The 17,840-nt window shown below is 53.1% G+C and overlaps 1 protein-coding gene across 1 annotated transcript; it reads right to left on the reverse strand.

Moving 5' to 3' along the window:
- Positions 1–254: 254 nt before the first annotated feature.
- Positions 255–3,779, reverse strand: ARSI (arylsulfatase family member I). The gene is made up of 2 exons (XM_069869067.1): positions 2,857–3,779; positions 255–1,720 (listed from the first exon to the last, which is right to left on the reverse strand). The coding sequence occupies exons 1-2, from the start codon at positions 3,174–3,176 to the stop codon at positions 316–318; spliced, it is 1,725 nt and encodes a 574-aa protein (XP_069725168.1). The 5' UTR covers positions 3,177–3,779; the 3' UTR covers positions 255–315.
- Between the last annotated feature and the right edge of the window lie 14,061 nt (positions 3,780–17,840).

A 17,840-nucleotide genomic window follows, 5' to 3' on the forward strand; every position in this document is an offset into this window, starting at 1 on the left:
TGTGATTGCCTACAGAGTCCTTGAGAAAAGGGTCTTTTGCTTTGGAAGGGGACATGCAATGTCCAGCCTAGCTCAGTGGACTCATGCATCACCGCTGAGCAGTGCAACTGAACCCACATCGCCCTTCCTTGCCCATCTCCCTGTGGCCACCAGTCCAGCCAGAGAGAAGAGGTGTTTTGGGGTGAATCCTGGAGCAAGAGAAAGCAAGAAGATGCTGACCACCTCCCCGTCCATCCCTCTGCCTCGTTCCACCCGTGCGGCGCTGCCATCTGGAGTTCTACCCTGGTCAGGCTGGGTCAACGGGCAAGTCTCCCATCAGATGCGATTGGACATGAGCCTGGTGTTCAGCTTGCGGAAGAAGGACCGCAGCTTGCAGATCTTGCACTTCTTCTTCTTCTTGTTTCTGCTCTTCAGGGGCTCCCCACCACCTTCCCACTCCTCTGCATCATCCTCGCTGGCCCAAGGTCCCCATGCACCACCATTGAAATCTGGGTGAGCCCGGGGGTTTTCCGCAGGGTAACGCACCGGGATGGCCGTCCGGTTGTAGTGCACCAACCTCATCAAGAGGGCCCTGACCACGTCCGGGCGCTGATCTGAGAGGTCATAGCGCTCATAGGGGTCAGCAGTGATGTTAAAGAGCCACATGGACTTCCTCAGGCCATCGGTGAGACGCTCCAGGTTCCACCAGCTCCCTGGGAAGTTAGTCAGGGTCTGTGGAGGAATCCAGTCGCTGTACCCCGGGTCTCCAGTGAGGAGCTTCCACTCCCCGACCCGGATGGAGGCTTGCACAGCTGTGTTCCAGATGCCAAAGCCATCCTCCAAGGAGCCATACTTGGCATGGTTGTACAGGGGGTCGATATTGTGCAGGATTTCCGTTCGTGGCGACTCCTTGCCCTCGCTGATGGCAGGCCAGACGTTATAGCCATCCAAGCCTGGAACGTTGCTTAGGTTGCCCTTGGCCAGGCTGACCAGGGTGGGGTACCAGTCTGTGATGTGAACCAGCGCCCAGCTGGTCCGCCGCTTGCGCTTGATCAGGGGGCTATGGACAAAACCGATGCCACGGACGCCCCCTTCCCAGTATGTCCCTTTGCGGCCACGTAGTGGCCAGTTGCTTCCCCCAGAGAACGTCTGCCCACCGTTGTCAGTGGAGAACACAATCACGCTGTTGTCATAATAACCATACTTCTTGAGGGCCCAGGTGATGTTTTTCACTGCCTCATCCATGCAAGTCACCATGGCAGCGTACTTGCGGCGCGCGACGTTGCCCATGGAACGGTAGCGGTAGATGTACTCCTTGGGTGACTGCAGAGGGGTGTGCACCGCTTGGAAGGCCACGTAAATAAAGATGGGCTCCTTGGGGCTGTGGGACGCCAGGATCTTGTTGACACGTTGGGCGTAGAGGAAGGTGGAGTACTTCCCACTCTGGTCCCAAGCCACATCCTCCCCTTCATGCAGGTCGTAGCCACAGACACCTGGCCCATCACAGTTGTCATAGGTATAATAGTCCACGTTGCCCGTCAGGGAGCCCAAGAAGGTGTCAAAGCCTCGACGGGTGGGCAGACACTCCTTCTTGTAGAAGCCAAGGTGCCACTTACCCACCATGTGCGTGGAGTAGCCGGCTTCCTGCAGCTTCTGGGGCAGCGTGACCTGGTCGAGGGGTAGGCAGTTGGGCTGCCGAGGTCGGATGATGGAGTGCTGCAGCCCTGTGTGGATCTGGTACCTGTCGGAAAGAGCCAGGAAGAAGCAACACTGATGGGGAGCAGCGCTAGCTGGGGATGTGATGGGATTTTCATGTGCTGGAGACCCCAGGCATATGCAGACCTCCGTGTCATCCAGCCCAACCCCATAGACCAAGCTCCATGCCAGATGCAGAGAGCTCCTCATCCATTTGAAAGTACCAAAAGCAGATGCAAATAAAAAGAGAAGGCTCAGCAGGCATCTCAAAAGCCTGCTGGGCTGCTGTCCCAGGATGCCACCAGCAGTCATCCTGCTGTTGCCAGTCTAGGGGATGTGGCTGGGCTCTGTTAGGGATGGGTGGCACAAGCAATAGTTGCGCAGCAGTCCCTGTGGGTCTGCAGTACTCCACCTGGGTGCCTACACATCCCCATCCCCCCCTGCTTTGCACACTCCAGAGGTGCCTGGGAACTCTCTAGGGCCATCAGGAGAGAAGAGAGGTCTCTGCCTGGACCTCAGTGGGCTCCACCACCCGCACACAGTAGATGATCACATCCATAGGCACCATCCTGGGGCCCAGTCCTCAGCAGATCTGATGAGATCTGCCTCTTACGGTGAGTGCTTACCTCCCAGTGCTGCTCCAGGGAGAGCCCTAGCCTTGTCTGTCGCAGGAAGCAGAAGGAATCAGGATAAGGGGAGACCTGACTGTGCTGCCATGGAAGAAGGTGATGGGTCAGCATCCAGTCTGCCTGGCCAGAGCAGCACTGAATGCAGAAGCAGGTAAAGCACAGTCCAAGGGACTCTTAGATCCAGGGGAGAAAGATCCTTTGACCCCACAACCCAGCAGCAAATCCACAAGGGCCATGGTGACAGCAGCACAGGACTGCCTGGGGACACAGGTCCTTGCCTGGCACTGAAGGACCTCATGGCCAGAAACCACTGTCTCCTAAAGTGATGGCTGTTACCCAATGGCATTTGCATTTTTGGCCTTGCCATGTGCCCCTGTTTTTGTGAAAAATGAACCATTTACCCAGGGAGATTTATAGAGAAAATCAACAAGAAAGGCTTCTCTGGAAGGTCTCCATCACTAGGACATCAACATGGAGCTGGGGTTAAGCCCCACAGAGCTAAGAAAGGGACAGAAGGGGGACAGGAGCAGGGTGTGAGCAGGCATTGGCTTACCTGCCGGTAATCAGCTGGCTCCGGGACGGGGTGCAGATGGGCTGGATGTAGTAGTTCTCCAGCTTAACTCCCTCAGCTGCCAGCCTGTCCAGCGTTGGCGTGTGGATATCTGAGCCGTGGTACCCGACGTCGTGGTAGCCCTGGTCGTCGGTCAGAATGAAGATGATGTGGGGTGGCCTGGTGAAGGCTGGAGGCAGCGATTTCTCCATGGGGTCTGTGGCCACGTCGGCCACCAAACTGGGCTTCATCCAGTCCCAGGATAAATAGCCAAAGCTGAGCAGGCTGACGAGCGAGAAGCCCGTGAGGGCATAGACGGCCATCCTGGAGCACGCTGCGCAAAGGGAGCTACTGTCCCAGCATTGTCTCAGAGCCACGAAGCAGGAGATCTCCCCCTCCTCTTGGAGAGTCCCCTGGCCTAGAGGATGGTCCCCCAAAGCCCTGCAGCCCGTTTTGCAGGAGCAGCTCCCATGAAGGCGATCTCAGGCACACACAAAGAGCTTAATCCGCCAGGGCTGGGTTGCCTTCAGTCAAAAGAAAATAACCCTCACGCCGCTCCAATCAAACACATCTGCACGGCAGGACGGGCTCCTCGCAGTGATTAACGGCAGCTCCAGAGCCTCTCACCAAGTGTCCCGAGCACTAGAAACGCTCCCTGACTTCTTGGTGTTTTCTTGCTGGTGTTATTTCTTTACAAAGAACCCCATAAAAACCTCACTGGAGAAAACAGCTTCTCCTCCACTCCAGCCCTGTGCCTGTCCAGACGGCTTGCTCATACGATGATCCTTTTCTGTAAACTCCTGCGGAAGAGGGTGCTAAAGTTCAAGTCCAGAGTTGCCGATCTCTGCTCTTCATCCTCTGGGGAAGAGCCGTCCTCTCCTTTTCCCACCCTCTGCTCCAAGGCAGAGAGTCCCAGTATCTGCCTGGGACGTAGGCTAAGCCGCCAGGTTTATGGGGAGCCGCAGGCTCGGCCCCTCCCAGCTCCACAGCTCCAGGAAAAAGCTGGGAAGCCCCGGAACATGCAGGGTCCTAAGCATGGTGTTCCCCAAGCTGTCTACACTTCCCTCCTCTCTTGCCCTGAGACGTGTGACGTGTGGGCCAGGTCCCCTGTTGGGATGCTCAGTTGGAGCCCACGGAGCATCCAGCTAGAAAGATACTACCAGAATCACCACCCAAATAAGTACTGGGCAAGGGGAAACTGCAGAATCTTATTAGGACACCCTCAGTGTTGAATAAAACCACCCGAGGGTATGCAGAGCACTACAGAGTGGGGTGGGCACTGCTGCACCGATTTTCCAGCTGGGGAAACTGAGGCAGAGAGGAGCCATTCATAGTGGCCAAGGCCACAGCCAGCCAGGGGCAAGGTTTAGTGTGAATTAGAGACCTCTGCCAAAGCAGGGGTACTGCTCTGATCTTGGGGTACTGGGACATGGGGTCAGAGATGCTCCTGTGTGAGTCCTTTTGCAGGACCAGCATTCATTAGGTGTCAGGAAGCCGTCACGCCTGGCACGCGTCTTACCCCTTCAACTTTCCCTAAGGAAGGAGAATAGTGGTGTGGGATGATTCAAGACCCTCAGCTCCTGGGTCCTGTGTGCTCTTCCACTGTCCTTAAAGGAACCCTTCAGCCTGGGGAGACCTCTCCGTGCCCTCCTTGAGATACACGAGGCTGCGGCTCCTCCTGAGCATCCCGACCTGTGCCTCCATGCACACCTCAGATTGCAGGGATTATAATCACAGCGCTTTTCGAGTGATAAATAATAGTCGCTTTGCGTGAAAATTGCAGATTAGAGAGGAAATTGGAGAGGTCTGGGCTGAGATGTGGTAGAGAAAGTGTGTTTACAGTGGCACAGACCACTGATAAACTGCGTCTTGGTTGGAGCTGGAGGGTTGAGCACAGAGGGAGGTGCAGAAGGGGGGCAGCAAAAGGGATATCCCAGGACAGGAGTGGGGCTGGACCCCACTTCCACGGTGCAAGAGCAGAGCTGAGCTCTTCCCAATTGTGTGGATTTGCTGCTACAGAGGCTTCTTCTGCGTCCATGTGGTGGGTCACATCCTCCTCATGCCTTCAGATAAGGAAGAACAGGCTGGGAGAGTTGCCCCAAATTTAAGTTGCTGTTGATGCCCAGAGGGCTGAAAAGAGGGGAAGGAGCCATCAGCAAGGATGTGGGGACACACTGGTACAAGGAGGAGACCTCTGTGCCCAACCAGGGCCACTGGCTCAGGGAAATCAGTGGCAGGTCTATGCTGCCCCCAGGTCATGGGGGGATATAGAGGGGTTAACTCAGCTCAGGGAGTTTTTGCAAGAGCCAAAGGGTGAATAAATAGTGAATTTGTTGGCAGTGATCCTTCGGGACAGCCGGCTGGGTCCCAGCAGTACATGGACACCTCCCAGAGAGGGTTGCACAGCCTGGGCTCTCAAGTAAACAATAAAAAGGTAAAAAGCAGCAAGGGATATGGGTAAACCACTCTGGATCCCAGGAGAAGCTGGGTGAAATGGGACTTTCAAACCAGCCCTGCTGAAATCATCCGAATGGGAGGCAGGATTGACTGCGACAGAGGAGGAGGAGGAGGATGAAGAAGAAATGAACAACGCTGGAGTTTCAGGTTCAGGATGATTTAAGCCAGCTGGGAGGCTGCTCTGGGGGTGATTAATGCATCACATGGTCTAGGGATGGAAAAAGTACTCAGGGCCTGCAGCCACCTCCCCCGACTGCTTTTAATTCAAGGCAGTCACTCGTTCAGCCTTGCTCAAAGATGTCTCAAGAGCCAGGAGCTTCCTTAGAGAGCTCCAGCACGTTGCACAACAGGGAGGTTTCCCCTGGCAGCCAGCCTGGCCGTGGATGCTGAGCCAGCCGGCAGACCCTGCCTGCCCAGGCGAGGACAGCCCAGCTCTTTGCCATCACAGCAAGATGCTGGATCCCCCTCCCAGCTTGATCTGTGAGTGAATCCAAGGTGATGGGGAGCCCCACTGGGTGGGCTGGGGGCTGGCTGTGCCCCCACTGGGTGCAGAGCATCACCCACCACACCCCAAGGCAGAGCATCACCAAGGCAGCACTTCCACACATCCCAGCTGGTACCAAGCTCCCTGTGCTGAGAAATCACACAGCAGCCAGCGTAAAGCCATGAGCCAAAGTCCAATATGCTCCTTTTCAGTGCTTTTTAGGCACTTTTGAGCCTAGCGGCGTGACCTGCAAGGCAGCAAACCCTGACCAGCGCCTGGACAAGGTCCCTCCGTGTCCCTGCAGCTGGCACAGCTCCTTGCGTTTGCACAGCTGTTTCTCTAACCAAATATTTGAATATTACCTCCTTTTTTTTATTATTATTAATTTTACGTGGCCTGGGGTAAGAATGAAAATAATCACAGCCCTTCCTGCTTTTTTCCTCCCCACCGCCCCCCAGCTCCGGCCGCACTTGTGTTTTGGCTCCGAAAGCGCTCGCTGCAAACGGGGTTATGCAAACAGGCTCCGCATATTTCTCAGCGGCTGCGATCTGCCACGAGGGCCACACAGCAAAGTTTAAAACTAAGCCTCACATCTTTTTTTTTTATTTTTTTTTCTTTCCCTTTTCTTTATTTTTTAACCCTTCCCGGGGCCAGAGCCCCACCAGCCCTCAATGCCGCCTTTCTCTTGCCATCAATGGGGCATTATGGCAGGGGAATTATTGAAAGCAGAACTCCAAGGCTTTACAATGGGAGCTCTGTGCAAGGCAAATATTGCACAATCTGTTTGCACACTGCCGGCTCGGTGCCCTTCCCCCTCGGCAGCCCCACTCACGCCTCGACCTCCGGCCTGCCGAAACGGGACCTTAAAAATAAGAAATATGAAAGGGTTTTAATAAGTCCCTTCTCTCCTTCTTCAGAGCAAGACATTTGACCTAACAGGGCATTGGGGAGCCGAGCCCAGCCTCAAGAAAACACAGCGCATCGCTCTCGCCTCTTAGATGTTTAAGGGTTTCCGCTCTCCCCGGCCAACGTGTGATGCAGTTACTTTTTTATTGGCACGATGAAAGAGCTTAGGCACGTCTGGAAAAGAAGGGAGCAGTTCTGGGGATGGAGAGAGCTTGGTGTTTTGTCTACAAGGCAGGGAAGAAAGGCTGAAAGGAGGGGGCGGCCAGGCAATCCATAGGGAAGGTTGGAGGCTGGAGGCATCGCCTGTCCTGAGCTTGGCAGAGGTGAACACCTCTTCATTGACTTTGGGAGCCTTCAAGAGGTCCCAGCTATCATGCTCATGGCCTGGGGATAGATATTGTCTTATCCTGGTCTTCTCCCTGCCATGATTGCTCTTTGCTCTCCTGGTTTCTTATCCTCCAGGATTATCCCCAGGGACCTTCTCCCCTTCCTGGTGTCCAGCTGGCAGGCAGCACTTCTGCCAGGCAGCACTGGGAACAGTCTCCTCCCAACCAGCCCCCAAAATCACAGCTCCTCACTCCAGCACCTCATTTTCCTCATCATGAGCCCATACCCTCCCTCATTTCAGCTGCACGGATGCTGTGGGTAGAAGCAAATTTTCCAGCAGCAACCAAAGCGGTGAGACCTTGACCAGATTACAGGGATGAAGATTGTTTTAGGGGAACTTGGAGGCTTTTGGAAATACCATAATTTGGCCCCTGGAAGCTGGAGCCAGAGGAGGAGAGAACAGCAAATCTTCACCAGTTCCTGCTTATGCAACTCTCATCATCGCTGAAGGAACGAGGAGCGTTGCAGCAGTAGACGTGACGTTGGATGCTGAAGCCACAGGGGGTAGCACGTTATGAGGGCAGAGAGGAGAGCATCAGCTGTCCTCCAACAAGGGCTCAGAGCACTGGTGGATATAATTCTTGGAGCCAAATGACCTTTTTTTTTTTTTTTCCAATAGGCTGCCTGTATTTTCTGCCATTTGCGCAGTTGAAAACAATCATCATCATCATCAAAACACACTTAGACGCCGTAGCACAATATTAGAGCCTTTTCTAATGTAAACCATAGCCTCAAACAACACATGTTGGGCTTGGCCAGGGTTTGTTCCTGATCAAAACACTGTTGCTTCCCTTCCTCCTCTCCTGCTCACCCAGCACTAGCAAAATATGAAATAAAAGCCCTAAATATGAGTCAATTTGCATCTTAGGCTAAGGAATTTCTCCTCTGGTTTTGGTCACCGATCATACATCTCAATGATTCTGCAAATTCTCCCATGAAATTACTTCTATGCCTTTTTTGCTCACATTTATTTTCTTCCATCCCTTTCATTCAGGAGGCTTCAGTCCATCGGCTCCCCTTCCTTGATATAATATTCCTACCCTTGCCTTTCCCCACCTCCTGGGAAACTGCAGCTCACCGCCTTCTCCTCTCCTCTCTCTAACGACTGGCGTGCTTGCTTTGAAGAGCTGGAGAGGAGCCCATGGGTTTGGCACTGCTCCTTTCTTCCCATGCCTTATGGCAAGCTTTCCACATTGCCTGGGTGCTCTCCCTCCTCATCCTGCCCCCGCTTTCCAATCCTGAAATCCAGCCCCCCTGGAAGCAAGGCACTTCCCGCTGCAGCTTCCCAGCAGAGCCTGGGGGCTCATGGGATGGCTGGTAGTCTGGCTGGTGAGTTCCCAGTTGACGTGAACCGGGGATGCACCAGGACGTGGATCTCCATGGGATTCAGGGAGGATGCCAGGGGAAGCAATTTGATCCTGGCTTCGCAGGTAGGATGGGCTGGAGGTGAGGAACCTGCCTGTGTGCAGCAGCCTGTGATGGAAAGCTAGAAAGCACACTGGGAGGTTAAGTTTGTGCTCGATCCTGTGAGTCTCCCACAGCACAAGCTGCTGGGGTGGACACTGCTCTGCCCCGACACCTTCCAGAAGAACGGACCTTTGCTAAAAAAAACCATACATATATATATATAAAAAGAATCAGTGGTTCTCTGACCTCCAAGGGCTCTCTTTGAAGCAGAAAAGGTCCCAAGGCAGTGGAAGGAAGGATTTAAGCATTTAGCATAGCTGGTTTCTGGCAGTGCTGCTGTGTGACCCTGGTATTGGCTTCCCCAGCCTATTGATTTTGGACTCCCCCACTTTCATTCCTGACACAGTTTATCATGGGATAAACAGAACCTTCTCAATCCTCAAAGTATGCAAGATGCTGGCATCACCTCCAGCCTCACCCGGGCTGGGAAAGAAAGAGCAATTCTTCCCAGCACCCGCCTGGCAAACATCCCTCTATCCCACAGCCGCACCGGGCTGTACGGCTAGAGCCCCCCGACAGGTAAGGGCTGTTCCCCCTCCCCACATGACAAGCACCATCGCTGCCTCCAGGAAGGCTGCTCTCCTCCTGGGAGCATCCACACCAGGGACCTACAACGCTCCTTGGTCCAGGGGAGCAGCCCCAGCCCCTCCATCTCTCCCTAACACTCTGCTGGGTTGCCAGCTCCCCTCCCAAGCCACAGCAAAGCTGGGGACTGGCCACCCGCTCCCCAGGGCTGGGCAGCCTCCTGGCTCCTGCCTGCCCTTAGCTTCCATCTCCCCTTTCAGGTGCAACCTCTTCAAAGGCAGCCGGTGGGTTTTGGCTGGCAGGAGATGCAACGGCCAGCGAGCAGGATGCCTGCCCCAAGCTCTGCCCACCACCCCAAGCCAAGGCATGAAGAAAGAGGTGGATGAAGCTCTGAGCGCCCCGGCTTGGCTTGAGTATCTACCCCAGACAAGGAGCCCTTTCTCACTGGGGGATGCTCACCGCAGGGCAGGGCAGGATGGCCCGAGCACCCTGCTTGTTTTGAACCCCAGTTCAGTGCAAGGAAAACACACCTGCCCGCGCCAGCCGGGCTCGCACCTGTAACCTATTAGGGCAAAATGTTTACCCAGGATGTTTTTCCTTAGCATCCCAGAGGGCTGGCGTGGAGGGGCAGCTTCTCCCTCGGCACCAAGGGTTGTTTTCCATCCTGGCAGGAGAGGAAGGTGGGACATTTCAAAGGGTTTTACATCAAGGCTGGCCACAACTGAGCTGCTGGAGCTGGAAGAGGGCAGGTTGCATGGCCAGCCAGACCCCAGGCGCCCGCTGTGCTGCCCACCCTGTCTCCACAGGCGGGTGCGAGCCCTGGGCACGGGGGCTGGCAGCACCCACTCCTGCCGTCTCGAAAGGTCTCTGTTCCAACGAGGGCTGGCTGGGGAGCAGCTCAGAACAGCCAGAGAGCCCAATTAGACATTGCATTACTTAATACAAAAGGTATCAATAATCCAGCAGGAGAGATGACAGCTCTTTCTCACCGAGGATGCCAAGAGTACAAATTGCCTTCTTGTAAGAGAAAGGCTTAATTTCCATAGAACATGACAGATAAAAGCACAAGTGGGTGGGTCCACTCTATTATTCATCAGCTTTCGCTGCTAACAGGAGAGGGTGTGCTGCCTCCTTTGAAGTTTCTTCGAAGGCCCAGGGTGCCCACAGCCATTTTATCAGGGTGGAAAGGAAGATACAAAGGGATGGAGCTTTGACTGCTCAGCACTCTCATCCCCCTTTGCTCTGGGTTTGTAACGCACCAGCCTTGTTGCTCCTATTGCTTCCTGAGATGAGTCAATCCAGAAGGTCCTCGTTTAAATCCAGAGACCTGTCTGACTTCTGGACCTAAAGCAGGGGTGAAGATGTCCAGGGTGATGGTGCTGCTGTCTCAGTGGTGCCCCAAGCCTACCAGAACTTCCTTCCCTAGCTGTGCAATGGGCTTTGCCAGTGGAGAAATCTAGGATTAAACTTCAGAGCTTGGATTCTTCCCTCTGAATGGAAAACAGAGGAAAATAATAGATGAAAAAACAGTTTACATCATCTGAATTGACTGAGGATCACATAGAGTATTTTACTGGAACAGAAAGCTCGAGGAGCAACTCTTTGGGGTAGGACACTATGTCTGCAGCTAAACTCTGCAGGGTGAGATTGATAGGAGGAAATATCTTCATTTCAAAGCAGAGGGTCCTGGAGCAGCCTCCTCCCAGACCTGTGGGACCTGCCAGTCAGGCACCAGTGAAATGATCAGATCAAGCAAAGAAATCCAAACATTAAGCACCAAGCCCAGTGCTGGAGGATCTTGCAAGGAAACGTGGGCACCCAGCAGGAAAAATATGGGGAGGGGGTTGGAAGGGGCTGGAAGCAAATCTGAAGCTGATGCTGGGAGCTGGAGCTGAGCCACGGCACGTGCACCAGGATTCCTGTCGCACGCAAGGGTGGTAGATAAATGTGCTTCGCAGATGCTGGATCTGGAGCACTGTCCCCGTATTTCAAGCCCACCCATTACCATTGAGGGTTTTCTGCTCACAGTCGCAGGCATAACTTACGGAGTGGTTGTTGGGAAGCTTAAAGTACCTATATCAATACTGCAGAGGGTGATTCATGATTATCTGCAGTAATCCAGAAGCCGTACAAAATTGCTAATAATAGGTCTTCAAAACCGACATTTTAGTCAAGCTAAAAAATGACTGGAACAAAATCCAATCATGCTTTGCTAAAACTATAAATGGAAAGGTATAACCCGTATTCAGCACCCCTAAACACTGAGCTAAATGAAAGGAGGGGATGTAGATCAGCCCCAGGATCCGAGTCAAAGCAGGGCTGGGATCCCGCCCCTGAAGAAGTTGATTCTCAAACAGGCTGAAGGCAGCTCCCAGTGTACCAGGTACCACAGGACCGTCTTAAATCTGGGATGATGGGGGGAGATTTAGGAAGAGGGAAGCATGAACATGGATTATGGCATGTGATGGGCTGCGGGCTGGCAATCGCATAGCTGCCAGAGCCAAACCTCCAGCTGCGGGGATGCGGACGCGGGGCCCAGCAGGGTTCACAGTCCTGCCGAACACCATTTATTTAACGCTGCGGTGCAATCCGATGCACAGTTGCTAGGTGACCGGAGCCCAGAGCTGCAAAGATAATGTGGGAACGGCTGCGCAGGTCAGTCCGGGTCCAGCTCCCCAGCACTGCGTCTCTGGGATGCATCACGACGTGGCTTCACAACCAAAGAGCAGCTCAAGGAACGGGGCAAATGCAGACCTTGTCCAGGGCGATGCTGGCACAGCTGGAGAGCCTGGCAGGGTCCGCGTAGCTCTGTCCTGCAGCCGGGCTCTCTGCAGGCAGGGAGGGTGCAGAGCCTTCCCCAGCCCCAGGCCCCAAAAATTCTCCTTTGCCGTTCCCACACTCCTCCTGCCTCCAAATGCCTGCTTACCCTGTTGGGAAATCTCTTCTCACCCCGCCTGACTTGCACAGTTTCATCTGCCTACGGATCGGATAAGCTGATAAAATGTGCTGAACGCACCAAACGGAGCCTGTTTCCTCCATCCGCTCCGCTGCCGGCTCATCCAAACCAGCAGCACCGTGTCCAAGGCCTTGACAATCTCTTTTGCCATTAACACTGCAACAGAACACGGCATTTGCACGGCCAAAATCAACAGGAAATTTGTAGGGATTTTTGTGGCATTGAGGGCAACTTAACAACTGAAGCCCAAGGCAGATTTACTGTCACAATTTTCACCAAAGACTGTAAAATTCAGCATGTTGCAAGCTGGTCATTAACATTGGCTTTAGGCTTTCATAGTTCTGGCTTGGAAAGCATCAGCAAACATTTCTGCGTGTTGCTGTGGGACTGTAGATAAGAGTGGGATCAGCTGTTCCACACCGAACCCCGCAGTCCCTTTGTTTTCAGCATAACCAGCCCCTCTTCCCTCTTCACCACCCTTCCCAAGGCAGGCAATGTTTGCTCCCTCCTCCCTTGGGGACGTGTTCACAGAGAGTCCCAGCTGGGTGAGGAAAGGTAGGGGTTAACCCCACAGCAGCTCCTGGGAGCCTCAGAGAGAAGGAGTCTTTCTTACTTCTTTTTCTACCAAATCATGATGCATTTCATACTGACCGCTTAAATGAATCCAGACTGTTTAGTCCAAGCAATTACTCATAAGCAGCATCTAATTACTTCTAGGATTTAAGTAGAAAACACAAGAATCTCCTTGGAATATAAACTCAGTGGAGAAGATGCAGCTGCAAGAAGAGAGCCTGTGTTACCCGGACACATCATGCCGCACAGCCGCACCCCAGCACTCCATCTCCCTTCCCCACAGGCACCCCCGGAAGCTCCTGGGGTGCAATCACCCCTTTCTCTCCTGGTTCTTCTATGAATAACAGTATAAGAAACAGATGGAACCAAGGGGACTTATACATCCCAATGTGCCACATCCACACACACACTGGTGCGCACACACGCTCCTGCAACAGAATGAATGGGGGAAATGAAGCCACGCTCCATGGGAAAACAGCGCCTGCTTCTCCAGCCAGGCAGTCCATCCTTCCCAGAGATGCACGGCCAGCCCACTCGCACCAGCAGATAAGATCAGAGGTTGGCAGAGCCACCCTCCTGTCTGGTGCACTGCAGGCTCTTCCCATCCCAGCAACAGATGAAGTTACAAGAGAGCTGGCTGGAGCTCACGGACAGAGATGCCGTCATGCTCACACCCACCGCCCTGGCCTCCTGGGACAGAGGGAGGATGAGACTCCGGCTTGGAAACCTCCCAGAGCACTTTATTCTGTCCCTGGCAGTGCCTTGGGCGGCTGTTCAGAAACTCGTGTTGTCCTTCTAGAAGCAGAACTGCAAGGATTGTCTTGCGAGAACCCCTGTGCTCCCTGGCTACACAGCACCACAGGGTGATGCTGTGACTGCAGCAGGGAGGAGGCAGGAGGGAGAGGGAAGAGGCAGCAGGGACCTCTGCTTTCCTGCAGGGAAGACCACAGGGGTTGAGATCTGCAACAGATTCACTGTGAGGCCAAAAGGTATCAGCGGATATGGAGGAGGCTCTGACATGCTCAGGGTCACCACCTGCCAGCACTGAATCATAGAATCATAGAATCATAGAATAACCAGGTTGGAAGAGACCCACTGGATCATCGAGTCCAACCATTCCTATCAAACACTAAACCATTCCCCTTAGCACCTCAGGCAGCCGAGGCATGGCTGGAGCAGGAGCATCTTCCCTGCATCCCAGGTGGTGTGGGTGATTGTGAAGCATCCTTGGCAGTGGCATCAACCTGCCTCCATCCCAGCTTTGTCTGTCTTTGAGGGGCTCCTACTCCAACCTGTGTCCCCAAAGCCTGGTGTCTTTGGAGCACCAGGAGGTGCAGGGCTCGCTGGCTGCACAGCTCCTCCAGTGAGCACAAAGGACAGTTACGGTGCAGCTCTCCATTCTTCAAAAATTACTGTGAAATACAGATTTCACATTTGGCCACCAACGAGGAGCAAGGGCAAGGTTTCTTTCACTGCCTGCTGAATGATTTGGGGGAGTTCTCTCCCTCCTTTGGCAATGGGAATTGTTTGCTGATCCAGCACCGATGGATGCTAACTAAAGGCAGGGGGAAAAAACCTCCCCAGCTACCCAGTGGCAGGATCCCTTTTCCAGCCCGTGCTCTCTCCCAGCAACAGCTTTACAAAAGCCTCTGGTTGCCCAGCCCACCTTAGTCTCCAGCAGGGACTGCTGTCCTCTGCTAGCCAGGGACATCTCTGGATTTGGCCAGGGCCACCACAGCACAGGATGGGACTCTGTCACCCTCTTGTGGTTTACAAGGGCTGGCAGGCTTGCTATGGCTTTGAGGTGGCCACATCTAAGACCCCTGCTCCAGGGGGGCAGTGCCTTCTGCATGTTCCTTGTCCCAGCATCCCTACCTTTTGCTTCCAGGAGCTGCAGGGGAGCTGCTCACCCCCAGAGAATCAGTTCTCCCTTCTCTCCCACCCTATGAGTCATGAGTCTTGGGAGCAATTTTTTGCCCACCTGGTTCAGTACTGGCCAAAGAAGATCTTCCCTTGGTTGGGACGCCCCTGGTTGCCCCACGCTCCCAGCAAGCCACGGAAAGTGCCTGCAAGTCATTCAGATTGGGTTGCTTTAAGGCACTCCCTCCCTCCCAGTTTAGGTGGCTGGAAATCTCCTACCCAACTCCCAACCCAAATCTCAGCTAGGAAATGAGGCCACACCAGCCTCTAAGACAGAGAGAGATTCATTCAGCTTTATCTGAAAGCCATTTCAAGTATGTCCAGATTCCTAATGAAAGCTGGATAAAACCCCAGAGATTAACAGTGCAGGGCTTTTTTGGATACCAGGTTTTTTTCTGCTTCCAAGAGAAACATATATATGTGCTTTGGTGGAATCTCTGTGTACATTGTTTAGCAGAAAAGCCAAAATAAATAAATCCCTTTACTGCAATTACCCTCAAGCAAGATAAAGCAAGAATCTGTTTGCAATTCCTTTGTGGTGTTATCACACACAGATAAACAGGCATCTCCCCTCGGCAGGACAGAGAGGACAGGACCCTGCTGGACGAGCCCATCTCTGTTGTTCACATCGGTGCAGGTCCCACCTTGATCCTCTCCCACGTTACTTTTATGCAAGCACATTTGTATGTGTTGTTCCTGCATTAAACTTGAGCTTTCGGGTACATGAAGGTCACATCAGACTGGAGAATGTACCTGTGGCCAGCGTGGGGCTGCATCCCACCTGTGCAGAGAAAGAGCACTTCACAACCTAAAGAAGTTTCTCCTGTTATCCAATCTGAACCTGTCCTGGTGCAACTTGAGGCCGTTTCCTCTCATTTATTACTTGGGAGAAGAGACCAACACCCACCTCGCTACAATCTCCTTTCAGGCAGTTGGAGAGAGTGACAAGATCTCCCTTCAGCCTCCTCTTCTCCAGACTAAATTGTCCCAGTTCCCTCAGTTGCTCCTCCTAATTCTTCTTCTCTAGACCCTTCACCATCTTCGTTGCCCTTCTCTGGACACACTCCAGCACCTCAATGTCCTTCTTGTACTGAAGGGCCCAAAACTGAATGCAATATTTGGGGTCCGGAAGCCACAGCCGTTTGGTCAAGGGGTGCAGGGGATGGGGATGTTGTGCTCTTCATGATCCTCCTCTTTCTGAAGCAAAGCACCTAACAAATGGACCCTCCGCGACTGCCCAGAGCACTAATGCATCTGTCCACTCCCAGTGTGGTTTTTTCCATCTTCACAGGCAAGAAGAGCAATCACCATAATGAACATTTCTAAAGCTCTCACCACAGCACTCAGGATGCCTTAAACGAAACAAACACACATCAAGAGCCCACTAATGGTGCTCTCCTCGTGTCCAGCAGCCACAGCCAGGCGCAAAGGGGACCAGGAAAGGACACTAACGTACAAAGCAGAAACCCTTGGGAGGATAGGGCTGAATTCTTGCTTTTTTTCCTCCCTTTTTTCCTCTGTTTTCAGATTGCTGCATCTCCACTGCCAGCACATAGCTGTGCCCACAGCAGGATGTTGCTGACCATGGAGGGCAGTGGGACACACTATTGCACAGTGATGCCCCTCGCAGCGGACCCTCCTGTGGGTGACCCACGGTGCCCAGCCACCCCACCTCAGCCAAGGCTTCCGCTCCTTCCCAGCCTTCCAGACACAACGGGTGGGAGGATTTCAGGGACTATGGGGCTGGGACCTCTGGGCTGGAGGGCAAATGCTCCTGATTTACGTGGGGGTTTGAGCAGCAGCTGACTGTCCTAGGGCAAAGTTATAGGATAGAGCCACCCTAGCAGGGCAGCTCACTGCTGGAAAGTAAGGTTTGTTCCTCCTCTTTCAAGCTCACATTGGACCATTTCCCCAGGAGCCAGAGTTGTGCTCTGATCAGAATTTTGCTGAGAAACCTCAGGACGCTGGAAAGGTTCACAGTCCAGGTCCACGGCACGGCCCTGGTCTGAGCCCTCCTTGCCTTTTCCTGCCCCCTCCTTCCCTTCTTTTTCCTGCTGCACAGCTTTTGACTTAAGTTAAAGCAGCAAAGGACACACGATGGGAGAAAAATAATACCCTGGACCTCTGGCTTCAGGAATTCAAACACAGGCCCCTTTCCCTCTCCTCCCAGGTAGAGCTGCTGAAATCTGGATAAACACAGCAGAGCTGTTGTGGCTGTTGGCGTTGGATGCGCTGCACCGCGAGACTGCCAGGCCTTTTAACGGGGATATGCTTACAAATGAAAGCAAGAGCCTGGGGGAAAGCAGGGCTGGGCTGGAGGTTGATTAATAATAACAACCCTGCTGCTCACTGCATCGATGTGCATTAGATCTACTACCAAAAAAACCATGAGAAATTAAATGTCTTAATGCTACTCGCTCCTCAGTGCCAGCACTGAATAGGTGCCTTGCCAGTCGACACACAGTAAGTTAGACGTAGCCAGAGAAACATTTCCAAGCTAGATTGTTAAAATAAAGCATATTGCAACCAAATTTTAATGTCACGTCTTCTGCTCGTTGGAGTTCTCAAATATGTTCTTTTAGCTACCAAAATTAAAAGACTGCTTTATATGCTGCACGCTTAGAGGTGACTTTTTTCCCCACAATTAATTAGTTTGAAACTAACAGGGCTGGGTAGCTACGAGTTTCAGTAATGGAGCTGTTGGGATCTGTGTGGGTATTTATATATGCTTTATTATTTTTTCACTTCTGAGCTGCTCCTTCTCATCTGGCAGCAGGCTGCCAGCGACTGAGTCAGTATTTTTTGATGCTTGCCTCAAAGCTTACATGAAATGATCTGATCACCTCAAGCAAAGCCCCGGCAGCAAGTGGCCTCATCTCAGAAATCCCACTCAGCTTTAGCTCCACGGATCTGCTGTGGCCGTGGGGTCAAGGAAGCAGCAGAGACACAGCTTGACTTTCCAGCAGTGCCAAGGGCTAAGTTGGAGGTGACAGGACCAGGTCGGGTTCTCTCGATTCAGTTCTTGCACCCTATGTGGAAATCCTATAAATGTAACATGGGAATTGTGTGTAATTTACAACCCTCACATCCCTCAGGGCAGTGCAGACCAGATGTTTCAAAGCTAGCTGCTGTTTTCACCGCCGGTAAAGCACTCTGGGCTCAGTTTTGCCTTCACAAAGGCAGCTGGTTAATTAATTAATGTGACTTGAATGCCCAGGTCCTGGAGGACACCTGCCACTGAGCTGGTGTGGATGCCCCAAGGACCCTAACCGTACTTGCAAAATTGTAGGCAGAGAGCTGGGCTGAGCCGCA

This window comes from Phaenicophaeus curvirostris, chromosome 15, assembly GCF_032191515.1.
Source record: "Phaenicophaeus curvirostris isolate KB17595 chromosome 15, BPBGC_Pcur_1.0, whole genome shotgun sequence".
Lineage (NCBI taxonomy): Eukaryota > Metazoa > Chordata > Aves > Cuculiformes > Cuculidae > Phaenicophaeus > Phaenicophaeus curvirostris.

Bases quoted from the DNA above. Each gene is read 5' to 3' on its own strand.
- ARSI (XM_069869067.1), bottom strand. From the start codon at position 3,176: ATGGCCGTCTATGCCCTCACGGGCTTCTCGCTCGTCAGCCTGCTCAGC. The intron at 1,721-2,856 runs GTAAGCCAATGC...TCTTTCCGACAG, and splicing joins AGCCAGCTGATTACCGGCAG to GTACCAGATCCACACAGGGC.